At 44.1% G+C, this 13,226-nt stretch overlaps 1 protein-coding gene across 2 annotated transcripts in view; it reads left to right on the top strand.

Moving 5' to 3' along the window:
* Positions 1–13,226, top strand: part of BTBD11 (BTB domain containing 11) — a 174,121-nt gene that overhangs the window by 86,180 nt on the left and 74,715 nt on the right. For both annotated transcript variants that reach the window (XM_021386555.1, XM_021386565.1), the window contains exon 2: positions 10,647–10,796. In XM_021386555.1, the coding sequence (XP_021242230.1) occupies positions 10,647–10,796 (150 nt within the window). The remainder of the gene's footprint in view (positions 1–10,646; positions 10,797–13,226) is intronic.

Here is a 13,226-nt window from a genome sequence, read left to right as displayed (position 1 = left end):
TTGAGTTCAGGGAGCTCAGCTGCTGGAAATCCCCCAACTCACGCAGCCAACCTGTGCTGGGGATAGGTAGGGGGCTGTAGGCCACGTCCTGCCCGGAGGTTATGACTGCTAGTGAGATGGTGGTGGTCCTATGCCCTCTGCCTTCAGGAGTAGGCGGTTTTCGTTCGGATTGCTCAGCGCTGCAGTTTGCCGGGTGTGCGGGAGCATGGTCAGTGCTTGGGGTGATGTGATACTGCCCTAGAGCCAGTAAACAGCTGTGCGTGTTTCTTAAACATCTCCGCTTTCATTAAGCGTGGGCTTTCCTGGGGAGGGTGGAGTGGCTGATCTGATAGTCATCTGCACAACTGGTTGGTTGAAAGGAAATTCTAATTACTTAATCTTTGCTGTGGGCTCGGCACGCTCCAGTTTACCCAGAACTCATTGCTCAGGGATAAAACCCAACCTTTACAAAGCCAGTAAGTTCTGCCCGAGCCGCCTGAATTTTCCCCAAAGTGCAGCTCTGTGCCCCAGTGACTCTGGATTTTGCTCATTTATTACTTTACTCAATCGCATATCCTTGTACCCTCCTGGAAATGCTGGGGGCTGATGGTTTATTCCCTCCCACTGAAGTGTGATCATCGTTGCACTACTTCTTGATAACACCTGAGCATTCTCCGGGAGAGGGCCCAGCACTTTGGTATTTGTGGAAGGCAGCTCACAAATCTGTGAGCACCCAGCTCCGCAGAAACATGTGTCACCTTCCAGCCAGCCCATTACCCCAGCCTGGTGAGGGCAGATGCTTCACTGCTTTGCATGGGTGGATTCCACAAATACATGCATGCCACTGTAGAGCAGTGACTGTGTGCAGAGCAAAGGAGCCCTGTCCCACTCTCCTCTGTCCCGTTGTTGGCTGCTGACACCGTGCCCGCTTGTGAAGTGTAAAGGATTTGGTTGGTAACTGGTTTGGGAATGCCCCATATTCAGTCCGAGCACTGAATGTCTTTGCCATTATGTATTATTCATGGCTTTTGTACAAGCTGATGATGTTTTGAGGCAAAGGGAGGAATTTTGGCAAACAATTCCTTCTGTAAAAGGCATAGGGATCTTTACAAATATTGAAGCAAATGGGGGAGGTATTTTTTTAAGGTATTCTAAATATTCTTGCCAAGAATATTTATTCTTGTATAGTACTCAGTGGAACTGCTCAGAAATTGCAAGCACATCGGTGTTTTTGAAATGATGGGGCCAAGCCTTGAAGGGATCCGGCGCTTGGTGCCTATGCCAAATGAATAGAGGTACACAGAGAAAGCAATGGAAAAAAATGCTCTGTTGCATCAAGCACTTTGTACTGGCATTCTATAGCTGCAGAACCTGGTGTAGGAGTTTGTTTGGATAGTAAGTCTCACAAAAATGGGGGATTATGTGCTTGCATGGGGTTATTCATTCATAATTGAAATACTCAGCCTCTGTTCTCAAGAGGTCCACCATACCACAGCATGCTTACGAGAAACTTGTAGCTCCTAAAAAACAGACTTGAACATGGACATTTGAGATAATACCTGATGAGTTGCTGGTGTTTTGTTTAGCAGATAATGGATGAGCCCCGTCTGGGTTAGGAGAGACGTCTTATTGGCACAGCTGGGCTTCTGTGCCGTGCATACATTCCGGTTGCTGAGCGGGAAGTCGTCCGTCGTGGCCGGGCATTTTGGGAGGCTGGCAGTAATGAGTAGTGGAAATTACGGGCTCTAGGAAAGAGTATTAAGCTATGAATCACTGAATCCTCTTGTTCTGCTGCTATCAGCTGGCAGGTCTTTTTCTGGGAAATAAAAAACTGGTAATGCATTCTTGGTCATTTTCAGTGACTCGAAGGCTCAGACCGTCTAAGAACTCTCAGCCTAATGGGGGATTTTGCCTGTTTTTATACAGACCCATCCTTGCATGAGTTAGTACTGCAGTGCATTCCCAAAGTCCATATTTATTCCAGTGTACACTCTTTCCCCCCTGTATGTGCCTGCCACCTTGAGTGCTGGCTGCACCTGGAAGAGGCATCTCGTGGTAAAATCCAGATTCATCCCTAAGCCTCCACCCCAGCCAGTACTGCCAACACATTCATCATTCTCTTTTCTTTCTGCAAATTTCCCACAGTCTATCAACCTCTAGCTGGTACTGAGACACTGAGGGCAGCATGTATTGTATTTATTTGCATGTAGCAGGGAAGAAAGATGAGAGCAGTAGTTTTTATTATTATTATTTATTTACCTCTATGCCTCCTGTCAAAGAGTGTGATAGAAAGCCTTTCTCCTCCACATTGCTATTTCCAGGGCAGCATAGCTCAGACCCGGGTAATCTCGAGCTGATGGGTGCTCTGCGTGAAATAAATGCACTGTGTCAGCTCAAACATCTCCATGCCAAAAAAATCCTAGCTCATACTGGAACTTTTATGACCACTGTGACAGTGGAATAGTCTGGCTGATCACAGCACGCTGCTGAGCAGTTTCCTGTTGTGAAGTCCATAAAGTGCCACTTCATGGTCAACAGGAGAGAGGTGCTGAAAATCACGGGTAGGTGAAGGCACATCACGCTGCGGAAAAGGAGGGAGTGCGGCTTCACATCGGGTGCTGCTCGCTGTGCCATCGACAGGTGCTGGCAGTCCAGCCATGGGTGCCCAACACCGAGTGGCACTGGCTGCTTCGTGCCCACCATAGGGCCATGAGGACCATCTCATGCCCAACAGGAGGACAGCGAGGGCCGCCCTCTGGACCTGGTGGAGACCTGGGGGAAAGCATGAGGAGATGGATCTCCATCACTTCTCTTGTTTGTGGACTGGCTTGCTTTGTGTTTGCTCTTCTTTTCTTTTGGCAGTGGTTTTGAGGATTTAGAAGTTTCACAACTGATTTTGACGGGACCAAGGTTTTGCATTCTTTGTATCTTAATAAAAATAAATGTAAAGCTGTAGCTGCTGATCTGGGAGTTTAGTTTCTATGTTTAGCGGGATCTAATCTCCTGATTCTTCTTTCTTTTGTAATTTATAACCTAAACAATCAAATCCATCCTGCGTTCCACTTGGTTGTGCACCACTTAACTGCTTGGTACCAGCAGAATATATCCTAATTTAGTTGAATTGTTGTTACTTCAATGCCATTTAAAGCAGCAGTGATTGCCACTCATTATCATTAGGCTAAAGCGATTGCCTTAGAAGGCTCCTAATAAGGAGAACGTCCCAATTAAGTAGAATGTGTTGTGCTAACAAACTCCTTACAAGAAAAGATGTCACAGCCGTGTGTAGCAATATAATTCTATTATCTCGTCTTCCTATAACATCTGTTCTAATAACTCACAGAGGTATTCTGCTTTGGATAACGATCATCCATTCTGGCTTCTGATGAAATCAAATCCAGCTCAGCTGGGGTACTGCCCTGAAAACGATCACACGGCTTTGGAAGAAACTGCTCTCCAGATATGCAAACAGTTGCTGAAATTTCCAATTGCAAGGAGCCAGAGACAAAATTGCTAAGACGAAACCTCCACACTTGGCCAGATGAAATAAAGAAGTTGCACTCGCGCAGCTCAGATGATTGCAGTCGTTCTGGAAGCTCCTGCTGGTAGGATCCCAGCCCCTACGGTTTGCGCAACTTCTGTTTGTCGTTTATCAGTGGTTGCTGCTGTTGATCCCTTTTTGGCAGATGTGTTAGGATCTCCGTTATTCTCATTTTTCAGCATTTTTCATTTGCTCTTCTACTGACTTTTCCAGGAGAGAAAGGGTGATCTCTTGTGGTTAAACAGCATAACTAGAGGCCTCGTGCTCTCTTCCTGCTTTTCTCTGATATTTCTTATTTCACCTTGAATTAGTTACTAAGCACTGCAGTGCTTTACTTTCATTTCACATATAAATTGGACGTGCATGTTATCTTAGCTGCTTAACACCAGCACCTGGAGGCTAAGTGGAGAGCTGGTAATGCTTCTTAACGGCTTCGGTTAGTAGGTGTTAAAAACGCACAAACCAGTGTTACTTTCGTGTCTTGCATCGGATTCCTGCGCCTATCCCACGTTTCCTCATTTGGGCTGCTCTGCCTCCTCTGCGACTTTGATTCTGGAAACTTTTTATCACCTTCTAGCTTTCCCAAGCTCTTTGCATTTTCTCCATGCAAAGCCACTCCCTGTTATTTAACCAGGCTGGAATGTGTGGAAAGAAGACACTTTGCACTCCTTGCCTTGAATACTTTCCAGGCCTTCAGTTAACTGAAAGCACTGGTTGATATGATAAGCATTAAGGTTTTCCCCATAGTCTCATTTCTGTAAGGAGAAGTCAAGATGTTTTCCGTCTGCCTTGCCTCTCAGTTTGACAGGCTGAGCTTAGGAGTCATGGTGCATGTTGCCTGCTGTTGGCAACCCAGGTTGGAGGGAGCTTCTGCATAGTTGGAGTGAATTAGAATTCACCATCTCATGGAGTTGGACTTGATGATCCTTACTGGGTCCCTTTCAGCTCGGGACATTCTACGATTCTATATTCTCTGCATTGGTGTTGGGGTGCTGAGTTCTGGGTGTTGCACAGCATGCTTCAAAATCTGTGGCATGGTGCCTCTTCCCAACATGCTTGTGGCTGCCTCAGCAGCCAAGTGTGGGGTCAAGAGAGAGATCTTCTGTGTGTCGGAATATCAAGCGTGTGGGGTTTGCACCTGCTGAAGTGTATTGGCATTGTAAAGGTAGTTGGCAACACTTCTGTCCTTTTTCTCTCTTTCCAAGAGGCCTTTTGCCGTAGATCTCAAGGTTGCTGTCCGGTGCTGGGAAATATTTTTGTACTTGTGGAATAAAAGGGATTTTTTGATTGAATGTTTTGTGAACTCTTGAAGTTCTTATGATACTTTATGAGAGCAGGAGACAGAACTCAAAAACATTCTAGTCTAAAAAGTCAAATGGTTAAAATAATTTGATGGAATTCCAACCCCTGAACTTAGTCCTCCTGGGAAGGCGGGCATTCATTGGAGCAATGAGCAGCACTGAGTTTTGGGGACAGTTCAGGGTTAACTACCATTTTCAGGCTCATTTTACAGAGTAATTTGCCCGATACCTTCCCAGCACTCTTAATCTCTATAAACTCATGGAAGAATCCATGCTGTGGGAGTATAAGAAGTAAGTTTTCCAGATATGTATGTTTGCTTAAGATGTAAGAGATAGATAAAGAAAGATATCAAAGATGCTTTGAATTATTTTCTACTGAAACTGGGAGCCCTTCATTAAAGAAAAAAAAACCAAAACAGTAGCAGCAAAACCTTCCTGCTTCTATCTAGGCTGTAAATTCACATATAGGGAAAATTCTAGCAGTCTTCTCAAAGGAAAGAATAATAATGTGCAAAAAACTGTTATACAGTCTTTACAGTGCTTGTATTCTTAGTCAAAACAAATGAATGTGTGTTTGGTTCCTGTGAGATGCCTCTGCGTGGGTCATTTGGATCACATTGCATAGTGGGCATTTATATCAATTTAGCACTATTGGAAGTTGGTTTTGTTTTAGACCATGGGATTTGAAGGAGAGAGAAGACAAATAATTTGAAACTCAGGCAGCCTTTAGTTTGTCTCTTTGTGTATACGTATATATAGCAAACTGAATTCAGTGGTACCTGCATGATCTTATGATCATACACAGTCGATTTTCTGTATGCTCAAGTAATAGCTTGATCAAATGCCTCTGGACTCCTTGAAATACAACTGTGACCTTCAGAAAGGAGTTTACACTAGGTAAGAAGAGGAGGGATTGAACGGAAACTTCAGGCCTGCAGTAACTGGAACTGCACATTTAGGTTCTGTTCAGAATCATGGAACGGTTTCAGTTGGACATTGTGTAGTCATGGTGGTGTAGTGAGTGTGTACAGAAGACTGCACGTATCAATTTTTTACTGTTTTGCCCTTTGATCTGCCTTTGCCCAATGCAGATAGCTGGGTGGTGACAACAGCAGACCATGGTCCACGGGAAGCCTTCAGGTTCCGATGTTGCAGTGGATGTGAAACCCCATTGCCAGTTCTGGCATACAGGCACTATGGATGCCAGCACTTCAGGAATCAACTGTTTTGCAACACTTGCAAACAGCTGGCAGATAAATAAATGCAGATGACTGTCTAAATAGAGGAACAGCGGAGGAGGCTTAGATTTTTTGATGACTTCTCTGTGTTTAGGTGAAACGTGGGTTACAAACCCTGTGCTTCTCCTGCCGTGAAAGCTGAGGAGGTTTCCCAGCTGCTACTGTGTCCTGTGTTGGAGCTGCTGTGGGCCCTCAGGTTTTTCAGGCGCTAAGGAGCTGGGACAAGTTCTGCAAAGGGTTGCTACGCAGCGCTGCATTTGGGATGTTAGTGGGATGGGTGCACACCACTGTCATGCTGTAAGGACTGTACCCATAGCTCCATGCCAGCTCTCTCAGTGTCACAGCAACGTGCCAAAATCTGCCCTCCCAGCATGAGAAGTGGAAATTTGCATGGGGAAACCAGAACAGAGCTACCAGGTACCTCTGGCTTTAGAAGAGATTGTATGAAGGTTTGAAAGACTTGGTGCTTCTACAAAATCGGGCATCTTCAGTGTCATTCTGTGCAATGCTTCTTTGGTTTGAGATTTTTAGATCTTTGGGGATGGAGCTCTGGCTTACATTTCCACTGAGCCCAGAGGGCAGGAAAAATGTAGAGTGTATTAATTGTGCATCGGATCTTCCCTGTGATGGTTGTATTTTTCTCCCTGGAGATTTGGGTGAAGAGCACAAGGAGCTTGTCACTGTGAGTTTTTTGGCATGCTGCTGATTTAAAAGTATTTTTGTTGTGTTTCTCTGCAGCCTTTTACCTACAGACTGCAAGGCAGGCTGAGGCCAAGGGCAAACTGAAAACAGCAGCTTATAAAGCAAACTTTGGGTTTGACCCGTTCTGGATGTTTTAGACAGATACCTGTCCCAAGGATCTTACAGACAAGCGTGACAAGAGGTGACAAAAGCCAAACACACAGGAGTGCTTTGGTTGTTTCTCATTGCTCCAGTGATTCATAGCAGTCATAAATGCAACGTATGGCTGCCGTACATCACCATGGGCATGGAGCAGCCAGGGGCATGTCGCGTGTGGCCCCACATTCATCCTGCTACAGCAGACTGCTTGATTTCTACTCTAGTGAATTGGAGGGAAGATGAGGAATAAAGCAATGTGCAAAGAAGAGCACAGGGCTGAGTAACCATGCAGAAAGAAAGGACATTTAGCAATGCCAGGCGAGAGAAAAGACAGATATTGCAGTTGATTTCTGAAGATACTGCACAGAAATCTTTGGCTTGGAATGACAGCATCAGCAGCAACAGTCAGGAGAGCAAAAAAAGCAAGGGAAAAAGCCCTGTCTTTCAGGGTGTTGGAAACATAAGATCCTTACCTGTGCATCAAGTGTAGCGCAGTGGGGCTGAAGCTGTAGCTGACAAAGCAAATGAATAACGCCAGTCAGCAGGGAATTAACATGAGGAGGTTGAACGGTAGCCAAGCCAGTGAAAGCAGGTGATGGCTATTTAAATGTTTCTATTTATATAAAGAAGACATTTATAATAACCAAGTTTTTACCTTTTTTTGCTTTCCTCTTCAATTCGGCATGTTCCCTTCTTGCTAGGGTGCAGTTTCCTTCCATAGTCATTCATCAGCAAGTTTCAGCTTTACATGAAACACTGATAAAATAGAGCAGGTTTTTCTGCCAAAAAGCATTTTAGTAACTTTTCTTTAATTGTTTTGGGGGAAAACAGTTGAAGCTAGGAAAGTGGCAGAGTTGTGTGCTCGAGCATAGAATTCCCTCTCTCCATTCCGGCAAAAAAAGAAATGCTCTCCAGCAAAATGATGAGAGTTATAAAAAATCTTCCAGCACACCACTGGTCACCCACTGCGGTCAATTATAGTTGTGAAGCTGGCGTGTAAGAATCAGATGTTTGGCTATTGCATGGCTTTCATCATGTCACACTCAAGTGAAAAAACTCTTTGGCATGACATATCCTATAATTTGCTAAGTTTTCTAACAATGGTACATTTTGCATTTCATTTGCACTTTTCATCTGAAAACCTAAGAATACACTTCCCTCGCTATGGAACAGAGTAATTAATCATCAAGGCTGTTTGTAAGGAAAAGTGCGGCTGTGGGAGCATGCAGAGACAAAAATGAGAATCAAATATCTGTATGCCACCGCTCATCACTCAGAGACTGCTCTCCTGTGCATCTTATGATTTTAAACCATTTAAATCCTGTTCATAAAGGTACCTTAAAACGGCATTTTTTTCCACACTTAAGATGTATTTTCACAAAACAATATTTTCTTGTTGGGTACTCTTTGTGTTTTAAAGATGACATAAAGTTGTTTGTACTATTTCTTGTTTTTAGAAGTCTTGTAGAGTATTTGATGTTACACATCTGTTTTCTTCAGGGAAGAGTCTTCTAATTTTGTCTTAATTTCTATCCATTAAAATTATGAAGAGTAATCTAAATAAATGAGAAACATTTCCGAGAGAGAATACTTATTAAAATATGCAGGCAAGTCTACATTCTAAATCCAGGTGTTGAACATCTCCAGGTCTGCGCATCTACAGAATATAAATGTCATGCTAAGTGTTGATTCAAGGCAAACACTAAGTGATCAGAAGTGAATTTGGAAAGCTTGTTTGGTAATTTTTGATTGCTTGTTTGATATTTTTTCACTGCTGCCCCTTTTTACCCCTTACCTCAGTGCTTTTAATCCCTTAGTCACGATTGCTGTGTCAGATGCCCTGTATCCTTGCCCACAGCCCTTCTCATACGCACGTGGTTCGACTGCGGTGGCCACAACGCTGGGCCTGCAGTCAGGACTGGGATTATGGCTGCTCCTGCTTTTCTATCCCCAGTGCTCAAACAGGCTATTAAGGCATTTGCTCTGGTCTTGCTGTTGTGTGGGGAGGGGAAGCCAGGTTCAGCCTGCTGAACAGCCCTACAGCCATGGGGCACGAGGCCTTTGGACCTGTTTTTTCCAGTGTGTGCCCCCTGGTTTTCACAGAGAGTGCACTCACTGAGCCTTCACCGCCTCTCTTCTCTCAAAATGCGTGTTTTTAGGCCCATGCTGCAAGTAGAACTTTTAGACTGGACTGTTTGCAGGCAGAGGGGATCGATGTGAAGCTGGTGGAGCTAACAAAGTGTCTGAGAAACGTCCTATTCCAAGAGCACTGATTGCCTGGCCTTGTGGTACTCCAAAACAGTGATGTTTGCCGGACTGTCTAAATACCAAAATAAACAAGAGGTTAAGGCAGCCATTCAGCAAGAGACTGCTGAGTGTTATATACCTACCAGAGGAGTTGTTGATGACCCTTCCCTGGAGGCTTTCAAGGCCAGGTTGGATGGTGCCCTGGGCAGCCTGAGCTGGTGGGGGGCAGCCCTGCCCGTGGCACGAGGTTGGAACTGAGTGGGCTTTGAGGTCCCTTCCAGTCCAAGCCACTCTGTGATTCTATGATACTAACAGAATTACTGATTAATAGAGTTAGTTACTAGTTACTTCCTGAGCTGGGAGTTCTCCCTTCTGAAGATGCAAGATATGTACCTTTTTCTTAAGGCATTTTGTAAAGTTTTTTCTTGGTCCTTAAGGGGGAACTTCTCCCCTGTGCTTAAAAGGAACAAAGAGCAAAAAAAAAAAAAAAAAAAAAAAAGGAACAAAGCTAATTGAAAAAAAAAAAAATTTCCTACTTTATCTTATTTTCAAAGCAAATTGTTGCAAATCCCACAATCAGAGATAGGATGGAATTTAATTACCATAAAGAGGTACAACCCCACTGCCTCTTGGAGGTGTCCGCTTGTGTGGTCCCCGAGGGATTTGGAAGGCAATGCTGTGGACAAGCTTGGCCATAGTTGCTTATTCCCAGACCTCAGGAAGGGAGGAGAGCTTACTGTCCAGGGTGGGCTTCCATATATCTGTTACTCAAGGATGGTAATGAAGCGTTTGCTGTTGTACATAAGTTCTGTTTTGTAGCATGACAGTGATTTTGATTAATAAACACATGCCCTCTGTCTGCCCCTGAGGGTTTAGATATCGTGGCAGAAAGTGACTTTTGTGCCTGCATGGATGAGTATTGTAATTTTTTTTTTTATGTCAGTAGCTTTGCTTATGCCTCCCCATAAAATTCACTGCTTTGAAGGCTTCTGCATGATGGGTTTTTGAAACTTACGCAGTTCTGTTGTCGGGAGCTGTATTTACTAAAAAAATTCAATAAACTCATCAATGACACAGCAGGCATCTTGATGCTGCTGTCCATTATCTTGGCAATTGTCAGTGGAATTCCCCATACAGGAAAATCCTGTAAATGTATCAGCCTTCTTATGTATAATTTTAAAGTTAATCTTTGAGGATTCTGTTGCTGAGATACCATGGTTTTGGAGTAGTTTCTAGAAGGCTACTTTTGGAACCTTCTTGACCTCCACCTTGAGCAGTTACATGGGATTTTCTGTAAGCATCATCCGTTGGTGACATCATGAGCGACTTGAGGATATTCAGAAGAGTTAATGAGGGCCACTTCTGAGAACATGAGTCATCTGTAACATTGAGTTACAAATGCTTATTGTCTTTGGGCCTTGGAATGTTCCCAGACTATGAGGTGGTGACAGCAATAGTGGCTGAAATTACATGGAACTTCTGTTTTTTTTTTACCCACTGTAGGTGTTCTCTGCCTGCCAGACAGCTTGAACCTTCACAAAGACCAGCAGCGGTCAAACAAGCCTGGGGAAGTGCAGATGTTCAGCCAGTCCGAGCTAAGGACCATCGAGCAGTCTTTACTGGCTACGCGTGTGGGGAGCATTGCCGAGCTCAGTAAGTACAAGGTTGTTTATAGTGCTTGGATTTCTTTCCTCAAAGTAAAACAAAGCCACCTCCATTGTCTGGCTGTGCTGCGGGAAGACAAGGGCACGTGTGTAAGGTTGAAGGAGACATTGGGGCAGACTTTAGCCATGTTTATGCTTCGTGGCTGGCATTGAAACTTGAAGCTGGAGCCACAGGAGGAAAGAAGTCTTAGCAATGGATACAGCTTGTTTGCACACACTGGTCTTAGTTTTAAAGGTGAGAGATCCTTTATTTCATCTTCCTTACGTTGTGTTTGAGAACACCTCGCAGCTCTGCTATGCTTGCAGGTGTCTACATAGTGACGTCCTGTTTTGAGATGGGCAAGCAAAAAGATAAAGGTTGCAGTACATTAAGGAAATAGTCATGGATTAAAGCAGAGTTGTGTCCATCTGTGTTACAGGAGAGGTCCCTCACTCTTCCTGCCTTTCTCCAGTTTTAGCAGAGGAAGAAAAACACCGCTCAGACCTGAAACAGAGCAATTAGCAACTGGAAGATAAATAATTTGTTATTAATCAAAACACTTTTTGAGAAATGTGCCTAATTATTATATCTGAAAGCTTTGATTGCAGCACAGATAAATTATTTACAGTTTTCTGAATACTACCTAGGTGCTCTGATGGCAGGAGGCAAATGCCATGTAAATCGTCATACAACATGGAGTTTACAGTTAGCAAAAGAGCCTTCATGGGATTTTTTATTAGGAAAGGAGCCTTCCAATCACATTAATGGTCCAGAGAGAGAGAGTTATGGATGGGAAAACAGATGTTCAGAAAAAAAAGTTTTTTGTTTTCTGTTTTCCCGAGCTCTACTTTGAAATACTGGGGAGAAACTGTAGAGTCAAATGTAAAAACTCATGTAACCTAGCTTACTGTTCTTAATGTTGGATTCTGTGTGATCAACACTAAACAATACACATTGTGATCTCAGGTGCAATTTCTCAGCCTTTTCTGTAGCAACGGGAGCAATGAAATGCAGCCTGTCAGGGCTCAGTTTACGTGCTGTTTATGAGCCCAGTGGATGCACCATGAATGTTTATCTGCAAGCCACAGTATAAATCTCTGTTTTCAACTTGCTAATTTTCCTCTGTTCTGGTGAAATGTCAACAAGCCAAGAGCTCTTACATGCCTTAGCGTGAAGTGTTGCTCAGTCTCTGGAATCAGGTGTTCAGTGTTATTCAAATTAAGTAATTTATGCTTATTTATTTCACACATGTGAAATACACAACAGTACTTTCCGTGTGCCTAGTAAATTATTCATGATCCTTCTCCCGCTCTTAAGGTACGTATGGTTGATTTTTAGTAAGAGATTTGTGGATATTTCAGGTTTTTTTTTTCAGTTTTGGACTATTTTGTACCTCTATACACAACAAAAGACCCAGGATCTTTAAGACCCCCGCAACCCTGGTGAATATGGTTTGCTCTGTGTGTGTCTATTGACTCCAAACGCAGGCAAAACACTCTTCAGGGTGGCCAACTTGAAGAACACAGCGCCTCAGTGGGAGTTAGATGCAGCTGTCAGAGAGAGCTTGGCACACAGCAGGCTGACAGCACTCCAGAAAGCCCTCTGGACAGCAGTGGGGGCACCTCCCCATCCTCTGCAAGCAGATGCATGTCGTGGAAGAAATCGTAGGAGTAGTGGTAACTGGCAAAGCTTGCAAGGCTTTCTGTTCAAGCGGATAGAAATCTGTGCCGTAGAGCGATGCTGGTGCAGAGTTCAAAATTCTGAAGCATTGAGGGAAGTGCTGAGTGTCAGTGAGCTGAACGTGTGGATTTAGGGGAAAATCATAAAACAGATGAAAATGTAGAGATACAAGGGGTATTGCTGCCTGTTCAGCACTTGTGTGTCTGCCTCTGAAATCAGCGCTGGCTGTGGTCTGAAGATTACAGCAAGCCGTGGCTATGGAGGAAGACTGGGGAAGCAGCAGCGGGGCAGAACCATGGGAAACACCTGGGCATCACATTGCATCAGTGGGACTGAGGAAGTGGAGGAAGATATCTGATTGCCACAGTGTGGGGTAAGGGTTGTAGAGCCTTAGAATTGGTGTTCTGGAGAGAAAAGAGGATATAGCAAGTTCTGGCATGGAGAAGGTGGGATGTGAGGGAAGCATTACGTACGTAACAGCCCCTGCTCTTGTGTGGATGAATCAAGGGAGTGGGCAAGACTTTGAAAGAGAAGGGAATTAAGAGCATAGTGGCTGTAAAGAGAGGAGTAAGTTGAAACAAAGGATGAGTGCCAAGGATGAAAGCTTGACGTGCTGTGGTAATGGAGCAGCAGAACCCAAGTGTGTGTCTGTAACATCCCATAGCTTGCAGTGTCCCACGAGTCAGGATTTAATTTCCGTGTTCTCCATAACTGCACAGGAAATGAGGGCAGAGTGATCTTTCAATAAAGAAACTACTT

The sequence above is a fragment of the Numida meleagris genome, chromosome 1 (genome assembly GCF_002078875.1).
Source record: "Numida meleagris isolate 19003 breed g44 Domestic line chromosome 1, NumMel1.0, whole genome shotgun sequence".
NCBI lineage: Eukaryota > Metazoa > Chordata > Aves > Galliformes > Numididae > Numida > Numida meleagris.
This window is presented reverse-complemented; position numbering and strand designations above follow the sequence as displayed.